The following is a 27,746-nucleotide window of genomic DNA, read 5'->3' as shown; positions in this document are numbered from 1 at the left end:
CATTTAGTCAAACTGACTTTTTATTATTTATTTTTTGATATCATGAATATCGAATCCCACACTTTGGTGTGTAAAGAAGGTAGCATTTCTCTTATTATGGTTCGCACAATTTAGATTGATGGAATATTCTTGCAATTATCATTTCATTTAAAATTCCAAAAAGTAAATAAAAATTGTAATCTAACTTTCTGTATTTAATAAAATTCCTATACTGAAGATGAATGATATTGTTGATTTTGTTCAAATTTTCTGTTGATATAGTTTCAATATTTGATAAATTTGGAAAATACAAGTGTTTTGGTTGAATCAATTGATTTTATGAGATCCAATGAGTCATAAAGTGAATTGTCACCAATATCCAACTCTTCAAATTGAATATCAACAAAAAAAAAAAACTTTAATTTATTTCATTTTTTTATGAAGGTTCACAGACAATTTAGATTGATGGAATATTCTTGCAATTATAGTTTCATTTAAACAACCAAACATTAAATAAAAATTGTCATCTAACTTTCTGTATTTAATATTATTACTATACTCCAGATAGATGATATTGTTTATTGTGTTCAAATTTTCTGGTGAGATGATTTCAATATTTGATAGTTTCGAAAATACAAAAGTTTTGATTGAATCGATTGATTTGATGAGATCCAATGAGTCATTAAGTGAATTGTTACCAATATCCAACTCTTCAATGGTGTTTGGAATGAATACACGAGGTCGGACATTAAAATATGGAAGTCGTAGCTTTTTAAGAGTTGTTTGATCATTTCCATCGATTCTTAAAAATGCCTCTTTATGTTTTAATGACATTTCTAAACTGATTGATGTGATTCCAGATGGAAGTGAAAGCGAATTGTTTTCGAGAAAAGATGTTCCATCTATTATCAATTTAACTATCTTTAGGTTTGATGGAATTGAAACAATCGTTTTTTTTGAATATTGCAGCGATTCAAAGTGATATTGTAATGTTTCTGGGAATATTTCTTCGAATTGAAACTCACATTTACCAAGATTTAATGATGTGATTGATGTTGGCATTGTTCCAATCAATCGATATCGTTTGAATTCGAGAACCTTTAAAGATGATGGTAATAAGTCGAGGTTGATTGTTAAGATATCTTGGTTCTCTTCATAAAAACGAAGGATTTCAAGATTTGGAAGTGATGATATTGTTTGTAACCATGTCATTGGTACATCAATAAGTTGCTTTAATGATTTAGGTAATACTCCATCTTCCAATGGTGTAGATGCACCTGAATAATACAAGCATTCAAGGTTCTCTGGAAGTACTCCAACTTTGAAAGGTTTCTTATAAAAAGAGAGAATTAAGGTCTTGAGAGATGATGGAAACACTCCTGGTTGAAATTCAAATTGATAATCGGAGCTGAATTCGAGTAAACCTTCTGGAAGTACACCTGCTTGAATCGCTTGGTCGAAAGAATTCAAGATAACTTCTTCCAAAGATGATGGAAGTGATCCTTTAACAAGCAATTCATTGAATTTATACCCAAGAGAGAGTGTTTTGATTGTTTTTGGTAATCCATACTTCAATGTGTTGCATCCATTCAATGTTGTTACTGATTGTGATTCCAATAGTAATTGATAGAGATACTCTTGGTCAGTAATTTCATCTGGTAAGCTGATCGTTGAAATGTAAGATGGAATACTTTTCAAGTCTGTATATGTATCTTATAAATTTAATAATTATTAATTAGTTAAAAGTTAAATGAGCATCACAAATAAAGAGGTTTAAAGTATAATATTTACCATAATAAAAATCGTATTTTCTATTAAAGTCGGTTGGTCCGAAATAAAGTGAACAATCAGTCTTTGTTTGAATCGATTTATTAAAGATGTTATTATATGAAGGTAAGTTGAAATGTTTATGATTATGAGTTATATCATTATCATTAATAGATTTAATAACGATATTATCAATGTTGAATATTAAGTATTTATCTCTATCATTGAACCATCTTGCATACTAAACTAAAACATATTCTGTCAATGTTTTCATCTAAATAACTAATTATTTTGTTTAATATTAAATGTGATAGATTAACAACTATTATATCTGTTTGATTACTGCTCTCCATTATAAATATCTGATCTGAGCAAATAATGATTGTTTATTTAAAAAAAAAAGAAAATAAAATTGTAACTAATTATTTTGTTTAATATTAAATGTGATAGATTAACTATTTTATCTGTTTGATTACTACTCTCCAGTATTTATTAGATATCTATACAAAAGAGTTGCACCTGAGCAAAAATACAGATACTTTGGTTATGATTGAAAAAAAATATCTGATATAAAAATGGACCTCTAAAAAAGTTGGTTTTTTTAAAAAAAAAAATTTATTTAAATTTTTTTTGGAAGTTCTGTTTATTTAATTGTTAATCATTAATTAAAAAATAAAATAATATAGAGAATAGGTTTCCAAATTCAAAATGATTTATATTAAAGAGTGAATGTGTTTCTTGAACTAATTAAAATCATTATAGTTTGTTCATGTTATCTTTGAATGTTTTTATGTAAGTGCGCATTCAAATTCGAATGATGGAATATTCTTGCAATTATATCTCCATTTAGATTACCAAACATTAAATAAAAATTATTATCTAACTTTCTGAAAAAAATATTATTATTATAATCTTCCAGATAGATGATATTGTTGATTGTTTTGAATGTTTCTGGTGATATGATTTCAATTGTTGATAATTTTGAAAATACAAGTGTTTTGATTGAATCGATTGACTTGATGAGATCCAATGAGTCATAAAGTGAATTGTTACCAATATCCAACTCTTCAATGGTGTTTGGTATGGATGCACGAGGTCGGATATTGAAATGTGGTAGTCGTAACTTTTTCAGAGTTGTTTGATCATTTCCATGTATTCTTAAAAATGATTCATTATGATCAAATAACATATCTAAACTGATTGATGTGATTCCAGATGGAGGAGTAAGTGAACAGGTTTCCTGATCAATGATTCCATCTATAATCAATTTATCTATCTTTAAGTTGGATGGAGTTGAAATAATTGTATCTTTTGAGTATTCGAGCAATTCAAAGTGATATTGTAATGTTTCTGGGAATATTTCATCGATCTGAAACTCACATTCACCAAGATCTAGTAATTTGATTGATGTTGGCATCGTTCCTTTCAGACTATATCTTTTTTTGAATCCTAGAACCTATAAAGATGGTGGTAGGCAGTCGAGATTGATTGTTGAGATAGCATTTTTCGATTCATAAAATTGAAGGATTTCAAGATTTGGAAGTGATGATATTGTTTGTAACCATGAAATTGGTGCATTTATAATAGTCTTTAATGATTTAGGTAGTACTCCATCTTCCAATGGTGTAGATGAACCTGAATATTCCAGGTATTCAAGGTTCTCTGGAAGTACTCCAGCTTTTAAATGATGGTTATAAAAAGAGAGACTTATGGACTTGAAGATGATGGGAACACTCCTGGTTGAAATTCAAATTGATATTCGGAGTTGTACAAATATAATACAAGTAAACCTTCTGGAAGTACATCTGCTTGAATCTCTTGATTGAAAAAATTAAGGAAACTAACAACTTCTAAAGATGGTGGAAGTGAACCTTTCACAAGCGATTCATTGAATCTATAGTCGAAAGAGAGTTTTTTGATTGTTTTTGGTAATCCATACTTCAGTGTGTGGCATCCATACAATGTTGTTACTGATTGTGATTCCAATAGTAATTGATAGAAATACTCTCGGTCGCTAATTTCACCTGGTAAGCTGATCATTGAAATGTAAGATGGAATACTTTTCAAGTCTGTATATTTATCTATATATATATATATATTAATTAGTTAAATGTTAAATGATCATCCCAAAAAATGAGGCTTAAAGTATAATATTTACCATAATAAAAATCGTGTTCTCTAGCAAAGTTATTTAATCCAATATAAAGTGAACAATCAGTCTTTGATTGAATCGATTTATTAAAAGTGTTGTTGAATGGAGGTAACTTGAATTGTTTATGATTATGAGTAATAAAGATATTATCAGTGTTGAATATTAAATATTTATCTCTATCATTGAACCATCTCTTGCACACCAAACTAAAACATATTCTGTCAATGTTTTGATCTAAATAACAAATTATTTTATTTAATATTAAATGAGATAGATTAACAACTATTTTATCTATTTGATTACTGCAACTCTCCATTAATATTATCTAAAAAAATAAAAAAAATCTGTTTTTGCTCTTATGATCTTTTTTTTTTTTTTTTGGGAGTTCATATTATTTAAATATCATCTAAAAGAAATAATATCATTCAAATTAGAGTTTAAGAATCAAAGAATTTAGCTAATTGAGAAACGAATTTAAGAAAACAGTAATTACAGTAGTTTCAATTAATATGTAGGTCAACTACGATCAAATTTACCAAAACTGTGTTTCTGAAGTATAGTATTAAAATGATAGGTGTATGTTTATTATCCGGTTGACCAGAGGCGATGGCAGAGGAGATCGGTATCTTCGAAGCGGCCAGAGTTGATTGGAATAGATCGGATGGGAGTGGATCTGGACGCGTGTTGGTAGGAGTTATATCCGGGAATAGAATGGAAGTTGATTGGATTGAATTGTTATTGTTGTTACTTTCAAGGTCACTCATGCTGAGGTCACCTGCCCTAGTTGTTGGATCTGTAGGTGTTGTTGAACTAGTTGTTGTGGTTGTGGTTGTTGTTGTTGTATCTGATGGCTGATCAGCTGGATCTACCATTTTCTTATTTAGTTAATAATCGATGATAATATAAAAAATAATATTCTTAATAATGTTTTAATATAATTTAAATTTAACTCTAATCAAATCTTTTATTAATTAATTGATTTTGATATCTTATATAGCTTTATAATATAATAATCTTAATTAATTATTGAATGAATTGAATCAATTGAATGACTCTTTAACGTCGCATTAAACTCAATATATTCATTATTGAGAAGCTTGACGGCTGAGTGTTGAATACTTAATCTAGAAACAACAGATTCTAATTTAATTGTTATTTCGATCTGTTGTTTTGAACTATTACTTATTTAGTTGATTTAATTAATTTAATTAATTGTAATTGACTATTGCTATGTGTTGGCTGATGTATATTGTTGATGTTGATTGATAGGTATTGACATTGCCTTGGCGGCTACCTTATTGTCCTTAGACGGACGACAGTGTACAAGTAAAGATACATAACCATACAATGACGATATTTACTAATTAGCACTATCATAAAATAGAACAAAAAATAAAAATAACAATAAACATGTGATTACTTTACAATGAACATTAATTTTAAAATTATCACTTGGGTATTAAAATAATAACAATACTACTTTCTTGTGAATATTCAAGAAATTGATTCATTAATATAATAACAAATGAAATTGGACATTGATCTTTGCTCAAGATCACATTTTTTTAATTATTTATTTTTTAATTAATTAAATAATTTTAAGATTAAAGATCTTTGTTTTACTTTTGTTTTAATTTATTTTTTTAAGAAAAAATAAAATTTGATCAGATTCTTTTGACATGAGTAAATAAGCTCACATTCCGGGAACGTTCAATTCAACTCCGGACTATCTATCAAGAGGAGTAGAAAACAACAAAAAGAAAGAGATCAGATACGGATGGACATTAAAGAAGGAATGGTACCACAGGATCATGGGAAAACAGAAGACATTAGACCTATTTTCTTCACATTCGAACAGAAGAACAATTCCATATTGCACATTACAGAAGGATGCTTTCAGCCAGAAATGGAGGAATGGACATCACCTTTACATGTTTCCACCGCCGAAACTGATACCGAGAACGATAGCGAAGTGGGAAGACGAGAATCGGACTTCGTCAACACTGGTGTTCCCACTGTGGTCCGCGCACCATGGTTCCCACTGATCAAGGAACAAGCGAATCGACTAGACCATATGATAATAGAGATAGGAACCTTCTCGAATTATTTGAAAGCTGCGTCGATCAGTCAGATACCGAGTCACCTACAGGACAAATGGAAATTAGCTTACCTGTGACTTTCAGAGAAGCAGTAAGTTATTTCTGTACAGAGACATATGAGGAAGAGTTGTCTCTGTTACATAGCTCATGGTCTTCCTCAACTTTAGATTGTTACGATAGAGCGTGGAGCTTTGTAATTATTGTAATGGTGTGAATTCACAGAGTTAAAAGATTTAAATCGAATTGACATTTCAACGGCTAACCTGATCCTTACATACCTTTACTCTTTGGATTTTAGCAGCTCATATATATTAGAATTCATCGATGATAGCTCAACTTCAGCGATTAGCTATTGTTAATGTCAATTCGGAAACTACGCGTAACAGAGTAACAAGAGGTATTGCAAAAGAAAGACCTGCAAAACCGAAATACAATACTATATGGGATCCACAGTTAGTACTAGATCTCATTAGGAAATCATATAAAGACAACAAGTAGATTTCGATGTTAAGACTCACAAAGAGGTTATTATGCTCCTAAGAATATACTGGTTTGCGAGATCATCTGATTTGGAAAAGTGATCATTCAAATCATTGAAGTAACAAAGAATTCTATTAAAGGTACAATCATTAATGCCAAAGAACAAAGAGATTTTAAATATTTGAACATACTAATTTTGGTAATTTTCACTTTTTTTTGCAAAAAACTACATTCTAATTTTTCAAAATAAAAAAAGTGAAAAAGCCCAATAAAAATTATAATATCATTTTTAATAATATTATTGTCTTTTCTATTATTTATTTATTTGTTTTTTACTTCTATAAGGAACATTATTTATTAAATGTATCATAATGTGAGCTGTCAATCATTTGTTTATTTTTTTATAAGATAGGTGATAATTTATATTCCTCACTAATCATCATTCTCTCTTCGTAGTTATAGTTGTACAGATCATCAAGCAATACCGATGACTCAGCAACTGTACTCTTCCTCCTCCTCCTCCTCCTCTTCAAATCAAGAGCATGCACACACTGAACCATATATCGACTCTCTTGCGCTCTCCTCACCAACAAATCAGTCTCAACAGGAAGTTCTTGAGGAAGTCAAAAGGATCAGAGGTTGGTCCAATAAAATAAATTTTTTGAGAGAAGTATGACTTCAATTATATTGCAGAGGAAATATCACTAACATCCTCATCTATATCCAGGTAGGATATGTTCCCGATGGAGGAGTTGAACTTGGACCCATCAATCATAATACTTTTATAGCAAGAAGACAAAAGGATGGGGAGAGATCTGAGTTCAAGTCGAGGATATGGTTTAGAGATGGAAGGGCATGGATCTATGAAGTACCCTCAATGGAGCATTCATGCACTGTCAATGAGATCAAGGATATCATTCATTTTCAAACATTCCCAAACCAACATTTGTTGCGCACCGTAGGAGATGCGACATTGATCCTCCAACCAGGACATGCAAATGCTGAGCCAGACCAATCTTTGCGACCTCTTCGACCCAATGTCCCCAACAATCATTCGGCAAATGGACATGGAAAACCTTACCCAACATTAGTCATCGAAACAGCCAAGTCTCAATCACTTCCAGTGTTACATCAAAATTGCCTCGACTATTTCATGGATCGTGTTGCTGCTGTCCTTCCTGCTCCTGGTGTCCCTGCGGTGGCTGCAATACCAAGCACAATCAGGATCGTTATTGGTGTCAAGATCTATCCCAGAAACAATGGAGACTTTGCGATGCTTGTTTTGTACTATCAGAATGGTGCAGCAGCAAATCCTGTCAGGATCATCTCTTGTGGAACGACACATTTGGATGTCACCAATACAATCCAAAGACACTTGCCTCCCATATCTCCACCTGGATATGCTGCTCCTCAAGGCTATGAAGGTGTCATGCCTCCAGTTGGGCCTCCTCCACCTGTAGCCAATCCAGCCAATCCCCTCAACCTTCAAAATCCTTGTAATGCACTTGGTCTTCCACTTTACCAACTCCAGATACCAACTGTTGAACTGTTCAATGGAGCACCACCTTTGCCATCAGGTGTCATTATTCCTCCATTCTATGCTGTAGACCTGCATTCCATCCAACAAACTGCCAACGAAAATCTCCCGTGATGAAGCATCCAACTCTCGCACTTTGATCCAGTAGTCTCCAACAACAATCCAATAAAGACAATGTATATATTCCTCATCCAAACCATCCCTCCAATTCTATCTCTCATCTCAATACAATCACTCTCCATTCTCACCTCCAATTGTGATTGATCACAATGATTCAATGATGATAATAAACAAAGACTTAAAGGTGAGATGATTCAAATTCTTTTATTGATTAGAGTTGGAATAGTACGACCGGTGAGAGTTCAATAACAGAATTAGTTCTATTGCTCAACTAAAAAGTAAAACAAACATATAAACAAGCACATGTAATCATAGATTGGCTAAAAAGGATAGCGGATGTAATATTTATAAAGGTATAGATTTATTTTATTTTTTCACTTTTAAACAACTTTAATTAACTGACTGGTTAAATAGAGAAAATCAAAAAAAAAAAAAAAAAATTTATTTATTAAAAAATAAAATGAATTAAAAAACAATATTTTTATTTTTAGTTATCATGATATGATAAAAAAGATAACTCTTGTATATTTATTTAACATAACAACATCAGATCGAAATGGTCTATCCAATATTGAAAAATTTCTTACTCTTGGGAACAGGTTTTCAACGTCCAAGCGAATAGTGACAATCTACTATTAAATAGTTTCTCTTCTTCTGTATTTACTCCTCCAATTTTTTTTAATAGGAGTTAAAACTTACCATCACCTATATAGGCTTTATCACTTAATATCTGACTCCAAATAAATTGGGCAAGTTGGTTTGTCTTGCTATAGTTAGGTCGTGGACCCACCTGTAGTAAGGACCATCGAGTTTTACTACTTCCATTTAGGTTGACTATAACTTGATTTAATTTTTAAAAAAAAAAACATAGTTGGTTCACAGTGTTTTGATACACTTTGAAAATGTGAAGACAATTTATTTTTAGTTTCTTTTATATTATTAAAGATAATCTAATATTTACTCAAGTCATTTGAAAAATTTTTGTTAGTTTAAATTTTACTTTTAATTTTACTTTTAAAATACACATAAACAACTTTTGTAAACAATGAAATTTACATGAATACATAGGTCTCTTTAGAGATACTACAGCTATAAATACTTTTAAAAATGATATCATTAATCATTCAAAAATCATATAAATCAATATTAAAATAAAACTTAATCAATTATTAAAAACCAATAAGTAAGTAAAAGTTTAAAACTAATTCTATTTAATCATTAAAATTAATCATATTTATCAAAATATGTATATAGTTTATACAAAGAAAAATGAATATTGTAAAATCTATCGCGTTAATGTTAGCAATCTTGTTCATGTTGAGCATTGTAACTGCTAGACCATGTTGTGAGAGATGCCCACCGGACAGTGAAAAGTGCCAAGCCAATTGCATTGATTGTGACCGCCCAACTACCTTCGCTACAGTTCCACCCTGGCCCGAACCTACTTCCCCGTTTCCTGCCGGCTCGATCTCTACAACGGGAACTAAACCACCTTCTTCTACAAGCACTAGCTCAACCACTGGTTCAACCACTCGTTGAACTTTTAATGAAATCGATACAGCTATATCAACTAAATAAAGTTATTAATGCTCATCAAAAATTTATGTTATATATATTTTATTTAAAAGATTTGCCTAAGATCTTTGTTAGCTTAGATTGGTGGAATACTTTAGCTATTATTAAGTTTGTTAATTGATTTTCACCATAGATCAAATAAAAACTATCATCTAACTTTCGAATAGTATATATGTAATGACTATTTAAATGAAAGATGATATTGGTGAACGATTTGATATTATTTGGTATGCTGATATTATTGATAGATCGATTAGAGAAGCCAAGTGTTTTTACTGTTGAAGGAACCATCGGTAATGCATCTTCGAGATCATTCAAACCAAGATCTAACAGTTCGACTGTGTTTGGTAGTTTAAAATTAGGTTTTACATTTATGAATGATGGAAGACGAAGTTCTCTTAATAAAGGTTTATCTGATGTGCCACCAACACCTCGATTACCATCACCACCACTACCTCCACCACTACAATCGAGTAGATGTTCTTTTTCATTGTTTAATTGGCCACCCAAGTAGATTGATTCTATTTGTGATGGTAGTGAAATGATTGGTTCGTATGAAGAACAGTATACTTTAAATTTCATAATCTTGAGGTTCGATGGAATTCCGATAGTATTTGCTCCTGTTAATTTGAAGGATTCCATATGATATTGCAATGTTTCTGGGAATATTTCATGGAACTGAAATTCACATTCACATAGAGATAGTCTAAATATTGAAGTTGGTATTGTTCCTGTCAATCGAAATCGTTTGATTTCTAATTCTCTAATGGTTGGTGGGAGCTCATTGAGATCTAACGAGGATATCTGGTTACGATATTGATGTACTAAAAGTGTTTGAAGGTTTGGAAGCACCGACAATCCTTTTAAACTTGGAGTTGGCACTGTAATGTATAGAGACTTTAAGGATTTCGGTAATAACTCTTCCAATTTTGTTGTAGATTTACCAGTATATTTCAAAAATTCAAGATTAGTTGGAAGTAGTCCAGCTTTGATCGGTATATGATAGTTTGTTAGATGCAAGGTCTTGAGCGATGATGGGAACACTCCTGGTTGAAATTCATGCTGATAACTCGAGTGGTCTATAGCTAATTCGAGTAGACCTTCTGGAAATACACCTGGTTGAATCTCTTGGTAGAAATAATAACCGAAATCTACAATCTCTAAAGACTTTAAAGATGATGGAAATGATCCTTGAACTAGTTTTTCATTATATTGTCGATGGAATGAAAGGCTTTTGATTGTATTTGGTAATCCATATTTCAATGTGTGACATCCATTCAATGTTGTTACTGATTGTGATTCATTCAACAATCGATGAAGATACTCCAAGTCACTATCTAGGAATCTAGCCCGTGAAACTAAAGAGACCATCGATATATTACTTGGAATACTATTTAGATTTCTAATATTATCTATGTTTATTATTTAATTGTTATATCAATTTATTGAATTATATTCAAGTGTTTATATATTTACCATAATAAAAATCGTATCGAAACATTGTCTGACCATTACCTGGTCCAATATAAAGTGAACAATCAGTCTTTGATTGAATCGATTTCAGATAGATCTTATTATATGAAGGTAATTGGAAATGTTTATGATTTAGTTGGATATCGGAATTATTTAGAGAAGCATTTATACATATATTATCAGTGTTGAATATTAAATATTTATCTCTATCATTGAACCATCTCTTACACACCAAACTAAAACATATTCTGTCAATGTTTTCATCTAAATAACTAATTATTTTATTTAATATTAAATGTGATAGATTAACTACTAAATCTGATATATTCATTTAATCGAAATTAAGGGGATATACAATGATTTATTTAAATGATCACCATTTTAAAAATTTCTTGTTTTTTTTATGATCATCGTTAAAATTTTAATTTTTGGTGTTAGTTAATTTGTTTTCAATCTTACCCATTATAAACACTCTTTTTTAAAAGAAAGTTTAAAAGATTTATAGAGAACCGTTTGAATTGATATGGTTGAGTTATTAATAGATCGCTAATTCGAAATATTTTCATTATAGAAGCTTTAAAATTATGTGGAATGGGAATAAAAAAAAATAAATATTTATTAAACATATATAATTATTACTATAAATATTTATTTTTAAATTAAAATAGACTTGAAATATTTATTGTTTAAGTTCGCTGGCATATTGGACTGATTGAATATTCTTGTAATTATCTTTCCATATAGATTACCAAACATTAAATAAAAATTATTATCTAACTTTCTATAAACAATATTATTATTATCGTCTTTATAGATTATATTGTTGATTTTTTTTATTGTTTTGAATGTTTCTGGTGAAATGATTTCAGTCTTTGGTAATTTGGAAAATTGAAGTGTTTTGATTGAATCGATTGATTTGATAAGATCCAATGAGTCATTAAGTGAATTGTCACCAATATCCAACTCTTCAATGGTGTTTGGAATGAATGCACGAGGTCGGACATTAAAATATGGAAGTCGTAGCTTTTTAAGAGTTGTTTGATCATTTCCATCGATTCTTAAACATGCGTCCTTATGTTTTAATGACATTTCTAAACTGATTGAAGTGATTCCAGATGGAGGAGTAAGTGAATTGTTGTCATGATTAGAGATTCCATTTATTATCAATTTATTGGTCTTTATGTTGGATGGAATTGGAAAAAACGTATCTCTCGAATATTGGAGCGATTCAAAGTGATATTGTAATGTTTCTGGGAATATTTCTTCGAATTGAAATTCACATTTACCAAGATTTAATGATTTGATTGATGTTGGCATTGTCCCAATCAAACGACTTTGTTTTTGTAACTCTAGAACCTTTAAGGATGATGGTAGTAAGTCGAGATTGATTGTTGAGATCTCTTGATTCATTTCATAAAAATGAAGGATTTCAAGTTTTGGAAGTGATGATATTGCTTGTAACCATCTGATTGGTACACATAAAAGTTCTTTTAATGATTTAGGTAGTACTCCATCTTCCAATGATGTCCTTACACCTGAATATTGCAGGAATTCAAGGTTCTCTGGTAGTACTCCAACTTTTAAAGGATTCCTATAAAAACAAAGATTTAAGGTCTTAAGAGATGATGGGAACACTCCTGGTTGAAATTCAAATTGATAATTGGTGGAGTTCAAAGAGAGTTCCAGTAAACCTTCTGGAAGTACACCTGCTTGAATCTCTTTGTTGAAAGAATTAAAAAAAGTAACTTCTTCTAAAGATGGCGGGAGTGATCCTTTATCAATCAATTCATTGAATTTAAAGCTGAAACAGAGGTTTTTGATTGTTTTCGGTAATCCATATCTCAGTGTGTTGCATCCATACAATGTTGTTACTGATTGTGATTCCAATAGTAATTGATAGAAATACTCTATGTCGGTACCTTCAATGGATAAGCTGATCGTTGAAATGTAAGATGGAATACTTTTCAAGTCTGTATATTTATCTATAAGTTTAATAATTAGTTAAACATTACATCAGTATAAAAAATAAAGAGGTTGAAAGTAATATATTTACTATAATAAAAATCGTATTCTCCATCTTTGAAGTTTGAACAAATATAAAGTGAACAATCAGTCTTTGATTGAATAGAATTATTAAAGATGCTTCTATATGAAGGTAAGTTGAAATGTTTATGATTATGAGTTATATCATTATTATTAATAGAGTTAATATTGATATTATCAGTGTGGAATATTAAGTATTATTCTCTATCATGAACCCATCTCTTGCACACCAAACTAAAAACATAATCTGTCAATGTTGTCATCTAAACAACCTATTATTTTATTTAATATTAAATGTGATAGATTAACAAATATATCTATTTGATTATTACTCTCCATTATATATATCTGATAACAATAAAAAAAAATCTGTTTTTGATATTACTTGTCATAAATAAAAAAATACAGCTGTATTTTTAAGATATGACATCAGATCATTCTATTTTGGAATCTGAAAAAAAATTGATAGTAGAAATTATGAAGAACATTCCGAGCTTCAAATATTAAAATTTTTCACGTCGATTTAAAAATAAATTACTTAATACTTTTTTTTAATTTTTTGTTTAAGTTCGTTGGCAAATTAGATTGGTGGAATATTCTTGCAATTATTTTTCCGTATAAATGACCATATAATAAATAGAAATTATCATCTAACTTTCTGTAAATAATATTATTATTACCATATTTTTCCTCGTTAATATATATTATATTGTTTATCGTTTTCAAATTTTCTGGTGATATGGTTGGTAATTTGGAAAACACAAGTGTTTTGATTGAATCGATTGATTTGATGAGATCCAGTGAGTCATTAAGTGAATTGTCACCAATATCCAACTCTTCAATGGTGTTTGGTATGAATGCACGAGGTCGGACATTAAAATATGGAAGTCGTAGCTTTTTAAGAGTTGTTTGATCATTTCCATCGACTCTTAAACATGCGTCCTTATGATGTAATGTTATATCTAAACTGATTGATGTGATTCCAGATGGAGGAGTAAGTAAATAGTTCTCGAGAAAAGATGTTCCGTTTATTCTCAATTTATCAATTTTTATGTTTGATGGAATTGAAAGAATCGTTGGTCTTGAATATTGGAGCGATTCAAAGTGATATTGTAATGTTTCTGGGAATATTTCATCGAATTGAAATTCACATTTACCAAGATATAGTGTTGTGATTGATGTTGGCATTGTTCCAATCAATCGATATCGTTTGAATTCGAGAACCTTTAAAGATGATGGTAATAAGTCGAGATTGATTGTTGAGATATCCGTATTCTTTTCATAAAAATGAAGGATTTCAAGATTTGGAAGTGATGATATTGTTTGTAACCATTTGGGTGGTGCATCAATAAGTTTCTTTAAGGATTTAGGTAATACTCCTTCTTCCAATGGTGTAGATGCACCTGAATAATACAAGCATTCAAGGTTCTCTGGAAGTACTCCAACTTTTAACGGCTTCTTATAAAAGCAAAGATTTAAGGTCTTGAGAGACGAAGGGAACACTCCTGGTTGAAACTCAAATTGATATTCGGAGCTGTACAGATAGAATTCGAGTAAACCTTCTGGAAGTACACCTGCTTGAATCTCTTGTTTGAAGGAATGACGGAAAGTAACTTCTTCTAAAGATGGTGGGAGTGATCCTTTCACAAGCAATTCATTGAATAGATAGTTGAGAGTGAGTGTTTTGATTGTTTTTGGTAATCCATATTTCAATGTGTGGCATCCATTCAATGTTGTTACTGATTGTGATTCCAATAGTAATTGATAGAGATACTCTTGGTCGCTAATTTCATTGGATAAGGTTATCGTTGAAATGTAAGATGGAATACTATTCAAGTCTGTATATTTATCTTTATATATATATTAATAAGTTCAATGTTAAATGATCATCACATATAAAGAGGTTTAAAATATTATATTTACCAAAATAAATATCGTATTCTTTAACAAAGTTGTTTAATCCAATATAAAGTGAACAATCAGTCTTTGATTGAATCGATTTATTAAAGATGTTATTATATGAAGGTAAGTTGAAATGTTTATGATTATGAGTAATATCCCTATTATTAATAGAGTTAATATTGATATTATCAGTGTTGAATATTAAATATTTATCTCTATCATTGAACCATCTCTTGCACACCAAACTAAAACATATTCTGTCAATGTTTTCATCTAAATAACTAATTATTTTATTTAATATTAAATGTGATAGATTAACGAATATATCTATTTGATTACTGCAACTCTCCATTTATATATCTGTTTAGAATCATTTTTTTTTAAGAAAAGGGGTTGGTGATCATTCTTTGAAATCAAAATTTTTTAAAAATGTAAAAGATTTTAAATAATTTTTAGATCTATATGTTTTTTTTTAATAGTATTTAGTGAAGAAATGGATAAAAAAGAATTTACTTTGGTATTTAATAATATAGTGTTAAATAAATTGATATTCAAATATGTAGTTGATATTTCAAGTATTAATGGTAGACTTCATTATAAATGGGATAGAGTAACCAATCTACCAGAGGTGTTGGCTGCTCACGGATATATCGATCAATTGAAAACCTATTTCAGCGATAGAACCAAACCTATCAATTACAATAGCTATCCAGTGTTTACTGGTGCGATCAGAGCTGATGATATGAATACATTCGAGTACCTATTGGAGCACTTTCAAATCGAGAGGAGAAACAAAGTAGAGATCACACTGAACGAAGATTATGGTCTTCTCAATAGCTTGTTAACTTGCTGCTCGATGTACGGTAGAATGAATATGATCAACTATCTTTTCGACCGCTTTCCAACCTACAACTGGAATTATATTAGTGCCTTTACAATTTCACCGCATTCCGGTGATTTGGAGGTGATAAAGTTGCTTTTAGGCAAATTGAAAGAGCATTCTGACCAACCTCGATCTGAAATCGATGGAAATGTGTTTAATGAAGCTGCTTACTACGGTGACATAGGAATAATCAAATGGTTAGCAGAGAATCGATCCGAAGATTTGGCGAGTTCCGATATGTTTTATTCTGGTGTCGCTGCAAATCATCAACATATCCTAGATTATGTGTTGGCTGAACATAACAATTTGTTTGACCAAAGTAAACCACAATACATATCTTCAACAATAAAATATCCAAATAGATTCACGCTATTCAAATTTATATATGGTGTTGGATGTATATGCCCAGATAATGTAATGGATTTAGCAGCTATGTCAAGCAATTTCGATGCCATGAAATGGTTACATTCCAATACAACACATAGATGTACTTCGAAATCTCTTAATTTCGCAGCACAAGCAAATCGTTTTGATATTATTACATGGTTGAAAGAGAGTTGTAATCTAAATTATACTGTCGAGATGATGGATACAGCTGTTGGTGCGGGCCATATAGAATTGGTGAAATGGTTGAATGTGAATAGTACAGAAGGATGTTCAGTAGCAGCAATGAACAGAGCCGCCATTAACTCTAACTTGGAAATGGTTAATTGGCTGAAAGAGAATCGTACAGAAGGTCATTCACACGGACAGATATTGGATGTCGTAGCATCGGCTGGCGACGTGGCAATGCTTCAGTGGTTCCAAGAAAACACTGGTGATCTACCAAGTGAGAAAATACTGAAAAGAGTTGCTTATTTCGGAAATCCTAAAGTAGTAGAGTTCTTCCACCAGAACAACGATGGAGTAAAAAACAGATTCGGATTCAGTGAGCGTACAATGGATGATGCATCCTTCAACAAATTGGAGATTGTCCGGTTTTTACATGAAAACCGTAGTGAAGGATGTACAAAACAGGCACTCATTCAAGCGTTAAACAATGAAAAAATAGATATTCTTGGATGGTTGCTAGCGAATCGTACTGAATGTACAATCGAGTCAATAGAGTTTGATATAATCAAAAAAATCGAAGCATTTACACAATTCAAGTATCTTTCATTGGATTGGATTCTCAGAAATATTTCGATACCTATCGATAAGTTGGTACTCTATCTTCAGCAAATGATAAAAAGATTACCTTATTGTTTTGAATTACATGACCTTTTGAATGAATACATCGATTCGAAAAAATAGCATTTGTAAATAATCATTTGTAAAATTTATTTGATATTTAATAAACATATAGTAATATTTATTCTAAGGGAATAGACTTTATATATGTTTTTAATTTTTTGTTTAAGTTCGTTGGCAAATTAGATTGATGGAATATTCTGGCTATTATATTTCTATAAAAATTACCATACATTAAATAATAATTATCGTCCAACTTTCTGTAAATAACAATATTACGATAGGTTTCTTCAGTATAGATGATATTGTTGATTGTTTTGAAAGATTCTGGTGATATGATTTCAATTTTTGGAAATTTCGAAAACATAAGTGTTTTGATTGAATCGATTGATTTGATCAAATCTAAACAATAAATAAGTGAATTGTCTCCAATATCCAACTCTTTAATGGTGTTTGGTATGAATGCACGTGGTTGGATATCAGAATATGGAAGTCGTAGCTCTTTCAGAGTTGTTTGATCATTTCCATCGATTCTTAAAAAACCATCTCCTTGGTCCAATGTCATATCTAATCTGGTTGAACTGATTCCAGATGGAAGTGAAAGTGAACAATTTTTCTGATCAATGGATCCATTTATTATCAACTTATCGATCTTTACGTTGGGTGGAATCGAAAGAATCCTATCGCTTAAATATTGGAGCGATTCAAAGTGATATTGTAATGTTTCTGGGAATATCTCTTCAAACTGAAATTCACATTCAACAATGCATAGTGATTTGATTGATGTTGGCATTGTTCCTATCAACTTAAATTGCTTGAATTTGAGAACCTTTAAAGATGGTGGTAATAAGTCGAGATTGAGTGTTGATATAACTTTTTTAATTTGAAAAAAATGAATGATTTCAAGATTTGGAAGTGATGATATTGCTTGTAACCATGTCATTGGCACATTCACAAGTTTCTTTAATGATTTAGGTAATACTCCATCTTTCAATGATGTACATTCACCAGAATAATACAAGCATTCAAGGTTCTCTGGAAGTACTCCAGCTTTAATAGTATTCCTATAATAAAAAAGATTTAAGGTCTTGAGAGATGATGGGAACACTCCTGGTTGAAATTCAAATTGATAATCGATGCTGTACAAGTTGAATTCGAGTAAACCTTCTGGAAGTACACCTGCTTGAATCGCTTGCTTAAAAGAATTATGAAAACCAAGAACTTCTAAAGATGATGGGAGTGATCCTTTAACAAGCAATTCATTGAATCTATGGCTGAAAGAGAGTGTTTTGATTGTTTTTGGTAATCCATATCTCAGTGTGTGGCATCCATTCAATGTTGTTACTGATTGTGATTCCAATAGTAATTGATAGAAATACTCTATGTCGCTAATTTCACTTGGTAAGGTGATCATTGAAATGTAAGATGGAATACTTTTCAAGTCTGTATATTTATCTTTATATATATATATTAATTAGTTAAATGTTAAATGATCATCACATATAAAGAGGTTTAAAATATTATATTTACCATAATAAAAATCGTATACACCAAATAAAAATCTGGTTGCTCCAATAAAAAGTGAACAATCAGTCTTTGATTGAATCGATTTATTAAAGATGTTATTATACGAAGGTAACTTGAATAGTTTATGATTATGAGTAATATCATTATTATTATTAGAGTTAATACAGATATAATCAGTGTTGAATATTAAGTATTTATCTCTATCATTGAACCATCTCTTGCACACCAAACTAAAACATATTCTGTCAATATTTTCATCTAAATAACTAATTATTTTATTTAATATTAAATGTGATAGATTAACGAATATTTTATCTATTTGATTACTCTCCATTATTAATTTGATGTAGAAAAAAAAAAATATTTGCATTGTTTTTTCATATAATAATGCAAAAACGAAAATAATTAAAAAAAAATAAAAAAACAATTTTTTTAACTAGTTTTCGAAGTTCATAATATTATTATTAAAATATGTAATTCTCTAATATTTATATATTATTTAAATTACTTTTATTATTTTATAATAAACTTTTTACCATTATTAAATCAACTAGCTCCACCAACGATTCAACAAACACAACAGGAACTACAAATACAACAAGAACAAATTCAACAACGACAACCACAAAGACTAATGATTCAACAACTTCTACAAATCCAGCTACTATCACGAATGAGCTAAGAATGAGTGATCTCAATAGTAGCAATAACAATAATGAAAATCAACCTGCTACTATTCTATTCCCAGAGGTACTCCCGTTAATGCTCGCCCAGATCCGCTCCCAACTTATCTCTTTCAGTTTAACCTGGCGTCATCTAAATACAATCGAGTCAATAGAGTTTGATATAATCAAAAAAATCGAAGCATTTACACAATTCAAGTATCGTTCATTGGATTGGATTCTCAGAAATATTTCGATACCTATCGATAAGTTGGTACTCTATCTTCAGCAAATGATAAAAAGATTACCTTATTGTTTTGAATTACATGACCTTTTGAATGAATACATCGATTCGAAAAAATAGAATTTGTAAATAATCATTTTTAAAATTTATTTGATATTTAATAAACATATAGTAATTTTTATTTTAAAGGAATAGACTTTATATATTTTTTTAATTTTTTGTTTAAGTTCGTTGGCAAATTAGATTGATGGAATATTCTGGCTATTATATTTCCAAAAAGATTACCATACATTAAATAATAATTATCGTCTAACTTTCTGTAAATAACAATATTACTATTGCTTTCTTCAGTATAGATGATATTGTTGATTGTTTTGAAAGATTCTGGTGATATGATTTCAATTTTTGGAAATTTCGAAAGCATAAGTGTTTTGATTGAATCGATTGATTTGATCAAATCTAAAGAATAAATAAGTGAATTGTCACCAATATCCAACTCTTTAATGGTGTTTGGTATGAATGCACGTGGTTGGAAATCAAAATATGGAAGTCGTAGCTCTTTCAGAGTTGTTTGATCATTTCCATCGATTCTTAAAAAACCATCTCCTTGGTCCAATGTCATATCTAATCTGATTGAAGTGATTCCAGATGGAAGTGAAAGTGAACAATTTTCCTGATCAATGGATCCTTCTATTATCAACTTATCGATCTTTACGTTGGGTGGAATCGAAAGAATCTTATCGCTTAAATATTGGAGAGATTCAAAGTGATATTGTAATGTTTCTGGGAATATTTCTTCAAACTGAAATTCACATTCAACAATGCATAGTGATTTGATTGATGTTGGCATTGTTCCTATCAACTTAAATTGCTTGAATTTGAGAACCTTTAAAGATGGTGGTAATAAGTCGAGATTGAATGTTGATATAACTTTTTTAAATTGAAAAAAATGAATGATTTCAAGATTTGGAAGTGATGATATTGCTTGTAACCATGTCATTGGCACATTCACAAGTTTCTTTAAGGATTTAGGTAATACTCCATCTTTCAATGATGTACATTCACCAGAATAATACAAGCATTCAAGGTTCTCTGGAAGTACTCCAGCTTTAATAGTATTCCTATAATAAAAAAGATTTAAGGTCTTGAGAGATGATGGGAACACTCCTGGTTGAAGATCAGATTGATATTCGATGCTGTACAAGTTGAATTCGAGTAAACCTTCTGGAAGTACACCTGCTTGAATCGCTTGCTTAAAAGAATTATGAAAACCAAGAACTTCTAAAGATGATGGGAGTGATCCTTTAACAAGCAATTCATTGAATCTATAGCTGAAAGAGAGTGTTTTGATTGTTTTTGGTAATCCATATCTCAGTGTGTGGCATCCATTCAATGTTGTTACTGATTGTGATTCCAATAGTAATTGATAGAAATACTCTAGGTCTGTACTTTCATCTGTTGAGCCGATCGTTGAAATATATGATGGAATACTTTTCAAGTCTGTATATTTATCTTTATATATATTAATTAGTTCAATGTTAAAGATCATCACATATAAAGAGGTTTAAAGTAATATATTTACCATAATAAAAATCGTATTCACCAAATAAAAATCTGGTTGCTCCAATAAAAAGTGAACAATCAGTCTTTGATTGAATCGATTTATTAAAGATGTTATTATACGAAGGTAACTTGAATTGTTTATGATTTTGAGTAATATCATTATTATTATTAGAGTTAATATTGATATTATCAGTGTTGAATATTAAATATTTATCTCTATCGTTGAACCATCTCTTACAAACTAAACTAAAACATATTCTGTCAATGTTTTCATCTAAACAACCTATTATTTTATTTAATATTAAATGTGATAGATTAACGAAAATTTTATCTATTTGATTACTCCTCTCCATTATAAATATCTGTATATATATTTGATATCTAAAAACAATACAAAACAAAACTGACTCCCAACCCCTTTAGCCTGCGCATTATCCTGTTTTTCACAAATTAGGATATTTTCAAAAAATCATTTTTTTTTCAACAAATTCTATTTTTTCCTCGAATCTTGAAATATTTTCTAAAAATAGCAAAAAATAAAATAAAAAACAATGTTTTTTAACTAAGTTTTCGAAGTTCATAATAAAATAAAAAATATTTACATTGGTATTTAATAACATAGTTGTTAATAAATTGGTTTCTCGAGTTTTAATGGGTACATAAATCTCATATTTAAATACTCTATAACAAAGAACAAAAAAAGTAATAATACAAATAAAAAAGATCAATTTTTTATTTAAAAGAAGTGCTTAAGATTTTTTCAAGAACAGATTGATGGAATACTTTAGCTATTATTAAGTTTGAAAATTGATTTTCACCAAAGATTAAATAAAAATTATCATCTAACTTTCGAATAGTATAAATGAAAAAGCTAATATTATGATAGATGATATTGGTGATCGATTTGATATTATTTGGTATGATGATATTGATTGTAGATTGATAGGAAAATCCGAGTGTTTTTACTGTTGAAGGAACCACCGGTAATATATCATTGAGATCATTCATACCAACATCTAACAGTTCGACTGTGTTTGGTAGTTTAAAATTTGGTTTTACTTTTTTGAAAAACGGAAGACGCACCTCTCTTAATAATACAGGTTTATCGGATGTGCCACCAACACCTCGATTACCATCACCACCACTACAATCGAGTAGATGTTCTTTTTCATTGTTTAATTGGCCACTTAGGTAGATTGATTCTATTTCTGGTGATAGTGAAATGATTGGTTCGTTCGACGATGCGTACACTGCCAACTTAACAATCTTTAGGTTCGATGGAATTCCGATAGCAATTTCTCCTATTAAACTGAGGAATTCCAAGTGGTATTGCAATGTTTCTGGGAATATTTCGTTGATCTGAAATTCACAATCGCAAAGAGTGAGTTTAGCTATTGAAGATGGCATTGCTCCTGTCAATCTAGTTTGTCTTAATTCTATTTCTCTAATGGTCGGTGGGAGCTCATTTAGATTCAATATAGATTTTTCGTCACTTTTTTGAAATATAAAAAGCATTTGAAGATCTGGGAGCACTGACAATCCTCTGAAACTTGTAATTGGTGCTCTAATCAGTAGAGAATTTAGCGATTTAGGTAAAATATTTTCCAATACTGTTGTAGAATCATCAGTATATTCTAAACATTCAAGGTGTGCCGGAAGTACTCCAACTTTGATTGGCATAAAATGGTTTGTAATAACCAAGTTCTTTAGAGATGATGGGAACACTCCTGGTTGAAATTCATGTTTATAATTCGAGTTCATATGGAATTCTAGTAGACCCTCTGGAAGTACACCTGGTTGAATCTCTTGGTTGAAATGAGCACCGAAATCTATAATCTTTAAAGAAGATGGAAGTGATCCTTGAACTAGTTTTTCATTGTATCCATTGCGGAATGAGAGTCTCTTGATTGTATTTGGTAATCCATATTTCAATGTGTGACATCCAATCAATCTTGTTACTGATTGTGATTCATTCAACAATCGATGAAGATACTCCAAGTCACTATCTGATATTGTTTGACAAACAACAGAGATCGTCGATATTTTACCTGGAATACTATTTAGATTTCTAACATCATCTATGTTTATTATTTAATAGTTAATTCAATCTATTGATATATATATTGAAATATTAAATTATATTTACCATAATAGAAATCGTGTCGAAACTTTGTTTGATTATCTTTATATCCAATATAAAGTGAACAATCAGTCTTTGTTTGAATCGATTTCAGATAGATCTTATTATATGAAGGCAATTGGAAATGTTTATGATTTAGTTGGATATCGTAGTTATTTGGAGAAGCATTGATACATATATTATCTCTGTTAAACATTAAGTATTTATCTCTATCATTGAACCATCTCTTACAAACTAAACTAAAACATATTCTGTCAATGTTTTGATCTAAATTACTGATTATTTTATTTAATATTAAGTGTGATAGATTAACTACTAAATCTGATATATTCATTTAATCGAATTTAAGAGTAAAAATTGATATCAATGATAAAAAATTATTTAAATGATCTTAAAAAAATGGCAATACATAGATATTTATAAAAATTTTAACTTCCCGAACTTTCATTTTAAAAATAACTCTAATATTGTATCACTAAAGAATTAAAATAAATAACATAATTAACAATAAAAATGTATCATAAAAGATGTGACAAATAAAAAGATTTTTTTTTTTTTTATTTAAAAGATATGCTTAAGATTTTTTCAAGATTAGATTGATGGAAGACCTTAGCTATTATTAAGTTTGTAACTTGATTTTCACCATAGATCAAATAAAAACTATCATCTAACTTTCGAATAGTATATATAGAATAGCTAATATTATGATAGATGATATTGGTGATCGATTTGATATTATTTGGTATGATGATATTGATTGCTGATTGTTTTGAAAAGCCGAGTGTTTTAATTGTTGGTGTTGAGGGAACCACCGGTAATATATCATTGAGATCATTCATACCAACATCTAACACTTCGACTGTGTGTGGTAGATTAAAATTAGGTTTTACTTTTTTGAATAATGGAAGACGCAGCTCTCTTAATAATACAGGTTTATCGGATGGGCCACCAACACCTCGATCACCATCACAATCGAGAAGATGTTCTTTTTCATTGTTTAATTGGCCACTTAGGTAGATTGATTCTATTCCTGATGGTAGTGAAATGATTGGTTCGTTTGACGATCCATACACCTCCAAGTGAACAATCTTTATGTTCGACGGAATTGAAACTATAGTTGCTATTGAATATTTGAATACTTCAAAGTAATATTGCAATGTTTCTGGGAATATTTCGTTGAACTGAAATTCACATTCCTCCATAAAGATTCTACGTATTGAAGTTGGCATTGTTCCTTTCAATCGATATCGTTTGAATTCTAATTCTCTTATGGTTGGTGGGAGGCAATTGATATCTAATGTAGGTTTTCCATTGTTAAACTGGTGAACTAAAAGTGTTTGAAGATTCGTAAGTAATGATAACCTTTTTAAACTTGTATTGGGCCCGCAAATCTCTAGGTATTTTAAGGATTTCGGTAATTCCAATGGTCTTTCAACTCCGTAAGTATATCTTAAGTTATCAAGGTTTGTTGGAAGTACTCCAGCTTTGATCGGCATAGAATAGTTTATGAGATTTATGGTCTTGATTGATGATGGGAATACTCCTGGTTGAATTTCGTGTTGATAGTGCCGGTTGTTTATAGTGAATACGAGTAGACCTTCTGGAAGTACACCTGGTGGAATCTCTTGGTCGAAATTATCACCGAAATCTACAACCTCTAAAGACGATGGAAGTGATCCTCGAACAAGTTTTTCATTGAATGAAGAATGAAACATAATTGTTTTGATTGTGGTTGGCAGTCCATATTTCAATGTACAACATCCAATCAATGTTGTTAATGATTGTGATTCATTCAACAATCGATGAAGACACTTTAATTCACTATCTGGAATCATCAAATCAAAAATAAAGATCGTCGATATATTACTTGGAATTCTATTTAGATTTCTAATATTATCTATGTCTACAATTGTTCAATTGTTAAAGATTCAATCTATTAATATAAATATTTTCAAAATACAATCGTTAATTTACCATAGAAAAAATCGTATCTAAATTTTGTATGAGTATCTTTATATCCAAAATAAAGTGAACAATCAGTCTTTGTTTGAATCGTTTTCAGATAGATGTTATTATATGAAGGTAATAGGAAATGTTTATGATTTTGAGTGATATCATTATTATTATCAGAGTTAATACAGATATTATCGGTGTTGAATATTAAATATTTATCTCTATCGTTGAACCATCTCTTACAAGCAAAACTAAAACATATTCTGTCAATGTTTTGATCTAAATGACTAATTATCTTATTTAATATTAAGTGTGATAGATTAACTATTTTATCAGATATATTCATTTTATCGAATTTAAGAGTAAAGATACAAATGATACTGCATAAATGATCAGAATTAAAAAAAAAAAAAAAGGAAAACTTTGATTTTTAAATTAATTAATTTTTTTTTAAATCATTAATATTTTTAAAATGTGTAAAAGTTTTGATTAGTTAGTAGTATTTATAATAACAATAATAATAATAATTAGTGAAACCACTACATTTATATTTATGAAATAATTGAAGAAAAAAACCTTTAGTGGAATGACTATAAGAGGAATATAGAAAAACAAATGATAAGATTTTGTGGTTAGTCTGGGGTGTTAGCCAGGATATACTTATAATTACCAATTTGAAATTTCACAAGATCAAATGACAGTACTACACTAGTGCAATTGTGATGTTTGGGAACATTTTGACATCGATACTAGAATGACCATCACCTAACAAAAAACAACTGCTATTCAACTTCCAAACCTTTGTCATTTTGATCAGTGTTCAGTAATGGGTGTTGATCCGGTTTGGTAATTCTATTGATCTTCATCTAATGCGGACGATATCGTTTCCTTGATCAAATACCAAGGTCAGTGCAGGTGAGGGGAAGTCCGATAGTTTCATCATTCCTTTGGCGATCATACCATCTATGAATTCGTTACCTTGCTGTCTTGTCTGGAGTATTTAGGTAATCCAAAGAGATATTCATTAAAGATCTTTGAACATCATGTTCAAAAAAAGTTGCTGATGCCATTGTAAAAAAAAATAATAATTGGACCAACATTTTGACAAGAGATTTATTAATTAACATTTTTAAAGTACTATTGGATTTCTAATGGTTCTACAATAATGACCGGTTTCATCTATACATCCTGGACATTTGAGTTTATATTGATTGTGATGTTGTATCGATTTTCCAGATTTCATATGTTGCAATACAATGTCTGCCAATGCCGATGTCAGCTTTGGATCGTCGTTGAGTGATTCACTACGAAGCAGTAGTTTCATTCCGTTTTCTTTGGCGAGATGCTGAAGTTCAATGTCGATCTCTGAGAGTGTTTCAATGTGATCTGAGGTGAATGCAATTGGTACAACGATAGCATTTCTTCCGGATTTCGCTAGGCGTTCGATGGTATCCGATGTCTTTGGAACTAGCCATGGCAGTGGTCCGACCTTGGACTGCCAACACAACATGTGTTGTGGTGCGTTCTCGCCGCCAAGCTTGTTGATTACCGCGGCAACTGTAGCGGCTACTTCATTGGGGTAAGGGTCACCACGCTCCACCGTTCTCATTGGCAGTGAATGAGCACTGAAAACCACAACCGGCTCTGTCTGATCACCTATTTTGCCGGCTTCCACTTTGTAGCGCGCGAGTGCCGCGCTCACCTTGCTGGCGACGGCATCGATGAATCCATCGTGTAGATGCCAACGATCGATAATCGACCATTGGAAATCGCTGTCCATTCCTTTGGACTCCAGTGATTTCCAGAGATTGTTTAGACTGGATCCGGTGGTGGTGCAAGAGAAGTGTGGATATTGTGTGAAGGCGATGGCGCGTTCCACACCATCGTGTTTCATAGCGTCGAGTGTCTCGTCGATCAGTGGATCGGCATAACGGAATCCAATGTAAAACTTGTGTGGCGCTGTCGATGGCGATAGACGGTCGAGTTGTTGTGCCATTGCTGTACCCTGACGCTCTGTCCACATTCTGATGGGACTGCCACCACCGATCGCCTCGTAAAGCTTACGTACCGCTGGCGAACGACGTTTCGCAATGAATTTACCTGCCCACTTTTGAAATGGTAGCTTGAAAATATCACGATCACTAAACAATCTTGTCAGAAAAGGTTCTACATCCTCTGGTTTTGCTGGTCCACCTAAATTTAACATAACAATTGCTGTTTTTGGTTTTATATTTGTTGTTGATTCATTTTTATTGTTGCTGTTGCTACTACTACTACTACTGTTATATCTAACTAATGATGATCTAACAACATTTGTTAGATTATTACAATGATTTCTTAATATAAATGATTTTAACATTATATGATTGATTCTATAAACAAATGATCAATTGAATATTTTACTTCCAAAAACAGTA

At 30.6% G+C, this 27,746-nt stretch overlaps 11 protein-coding genes across 11 annotated transcripts; 4 read left to right on the top strand and 7 right to left on the bottom strand.

The window, feature by feature from the left end:
• Nucleotides 1-402: 402 nt before the first annotated feature.
• PPL_11959 (uncharacterized protein) lies at nucleotides 403-3,163 on the bottom strand (the record flags this gene model as incomplete). The annotated part of the gene is made up of 3 exons (XM_020582705.1): nucleotides 403-1,691; nucleotides 1,771-1,987; nucleotides 2,738-3,163. 3 exons carry the CDS (start codon nucleotides 3,161-3,163, stop codon nucleotides 403-405), a joined length of 1,932 nt encoding a protein of 643 aa, XP_020427059.1.
• Nucleotides 3,164-3,453: 290 nt separating this feature from the next.
• PPL_11958 (uncharacterized protein) lies at nucleotides 3,454-4,770 on the bottom strand (the record flags this gene model as incomplete). The annotated part of the gene is made up of 4 exons (XM_020582704.1): nucleotides 3,454-3,640; nucleotides 3,707-3,827; nucleotides 3,905-4,223; nucleotides 4,435-4,770. The coding sequence occupies 4 exons, from the start codon at nucleotides 4,768-4,770 to the stop codon at nucleotides 3,454-3,456; spliced, it is 963 nt and encodes a 320-aa protein (XP_020427058.1).
• Nucleotides 4,771-5,929: 1,159 nt separating this feature from the next.
• PPL_11957 (uncharacterized protein) lies at nucleotides 5,930-8,409 on the top strand (the record flags this gene model as incomplete). Its single annotated transcript, XM_020582703.1, has 3 exons — nucleotides 5,930-6,190; nucleotides 7,205-8,056; nucleotides 8,350-8,409. The coding sequence occupies 3 exons, from the start codon at nucleotides 5,930-5,932 to the stop codon at nucleotides 8,407-8,409; spliced, it is 1,173 nt and encodes a 390-aa protein (XP_020427057.1).
• Nucleotides 8,410-9,403: 994 nt separating this feature from the next.
• Nucleotides 9,404-9,673, top strand: PPL_11956 (uncharacterized protein; the record flags this gene model as incomplete). The annotated part of the gene is made up of 1 exon (XM_020582702.1): nucleotides 9,404-9,673. One exon carries the CDS (start codon nucleotides 9,404-9,406, stop codon nucleotides 9,671-9,673), a length of 270 nt encoding a protein of 89 aa, XP_020427056.1.
• Nucleotides 9,674-9,751: 78 nt separating this feature from the next.
• PPL_11955 (uncharacterized protein) lies at nucleotides 9,752-15,479 on the bottom strand (the record flags this gene model as incomplete). Its single annotated transcript, XM_020582701.1, has 8 exons — nucleotides 9,752-9,865; nucleotides 9,986-11,121; nucleotides 11,186-11,454; nucleotides 11,642-11,728; nucleotides 11,961-12,983; nucleotides 13,044-13,164; nucleotides 14,383-15,075; nucleotides 15,149-15,479. The coding sequence occupies 8 exons, from the start codon at nucleotides 15,477-15,479 to the stop codon at nucleotides 9,752-9,754; spliced, it is 3,774 nt and encodes a 1,257-aa protein (XP_020427055.1).
• A 141-nt stretch (nucleotides 15,480-15,620) lies between these two features.
• PPL_11954 (uncharacterized protein) lies at nucleotides 15,621-17,303 on the top strand (the record flags this gene model as incomplete). Its single annotated transcript, XM_020582700.1, has 1 exon — nucleotides 15,621-17,303. One exon carries the CDS (start codon nucleotides 15,621-15,623, stop codon nucleotides 17,301-17,303), a length of 1,683 nt encoding a protein of 560 aa, XP_020427054.1.
• A 63-nt stretch (nucleotides 17,304-17,366) lies between these two features.
• On the bottom strand, nucleotides 17,367-19,101 carry PPL_11953 (uncharacterized protein; the record flags this gene model as incomplete). The annotated part of the gene is made up of 3 exons (XM_020582699.1): nucleotides 17,367-17,379; nucleotides 17,474-18,695; nucleotides 18,771-19,101. 3 exons carry the CDS (start codon nucleotides 19,099-19,101, stop codon nucleotides 17,367-17,369), a joined length of 1,566 nt encoding a protein of 521 aa, XP_020427053.1.
• Nucleotides 19,102-19,451: 350 nt separating this feature from the next.
• Nucleotides 19,452-19,793, top strand: PPL_11952 (uncharacterized protein; the record flags this gene model as incomplete). Its single annotated transcript, XM_020582698.1, has 1 exon — nucleotides 19,452-19,793. One exon carries the CDS (start codon nucleotides 19,452-19,454, stop codon nucleotides 19,791-19,793), a length of 342 nt encoding a protein of 113 aa, XP_020427052.1.
• A 63-nt stretch (nucleotides 19,794-19,856) lies between these two features.
• Nucleotides 19,857-23,710, bottom strand: PPL_11951 (uncharacterized protein; the record flags this gene model as incomplete). The annotated part of the gene is made up of 5 exons (XM_020582697.1): nucleotides 19,857-19,869; nucleotides 19,964-21,185; nucleotides 21,256-21,598; nucleotides 22,203-23,314; nucleotides 23,383-23,710. The coding sequence occupies 5 exons, from the start codon at nucleotides 23,708-23,710 to the stop codon at nucleotides 19,857-19,859; spliced, it is 3,018 nt and encodes a 1,005-aa protein (XP_020427051.1).
• A 223-nt stretch (nucleotides 23,711-23,933) lies between these two features.
• Nucleotides 23,934-26,399, bottom strand: PPL_11950 (uncharacterized protein; the record flags this gene model as incomplete). The annotated part of the gene is made up of 3 exons (XM_020582696.1): nucleotides 23,934-25,201; nucleotides 25,351-25,709; nucleotides 26,308-26,399. The coding sequence occupies 3 exons, from the start codon at nucleotides 26,397-26,399 to the stop codon at nucleotides 23,934-23,936; spliced, it is 1,719 nt and encodes a 572-aa protein (XP_020427050.1).
• Nucleotides 26,400-26,458: 59 nt separating this feature from the next.
• On the bottom strand, nucleotides 26,459-27,688 carry hemH (ferrochelatase; the record flags this gene model as incomplete). Its single annotated transcript, XM_020582695.1, has 1 exon — nucleotides 26,459-27,688. The coding sequence occupies one exon, from the start codon at nucleotides 27,686-27,688 to the stop codon at nucleotides 26,459-26,461; it is 1,230 nt and encodes a 409-aa protein (XP_020427049.1).
• Nucleotides 27,689-27,746: the final 58 nt, after the last annotated feature.

Source organism: Heterostelium album, assembly GCF_000004825.1.
Source record: "Heterostelium album PN500 unplaced genomic scaffold PPL_contig26, whole genome shotgun sequence".
In the NCBI taxonomy this organism is placed as follows: Eukaryota; Evosea; class Eumycetozoa; order Acytosteliales; family Acytosteliaceae; genus Heterostelium; species Heterostelium album.
The sequence above is the reverse complement of the archived record's forward strand: the minus strand, read 5'-3'. Positions and strand labels throughout refer to the sequence as shown.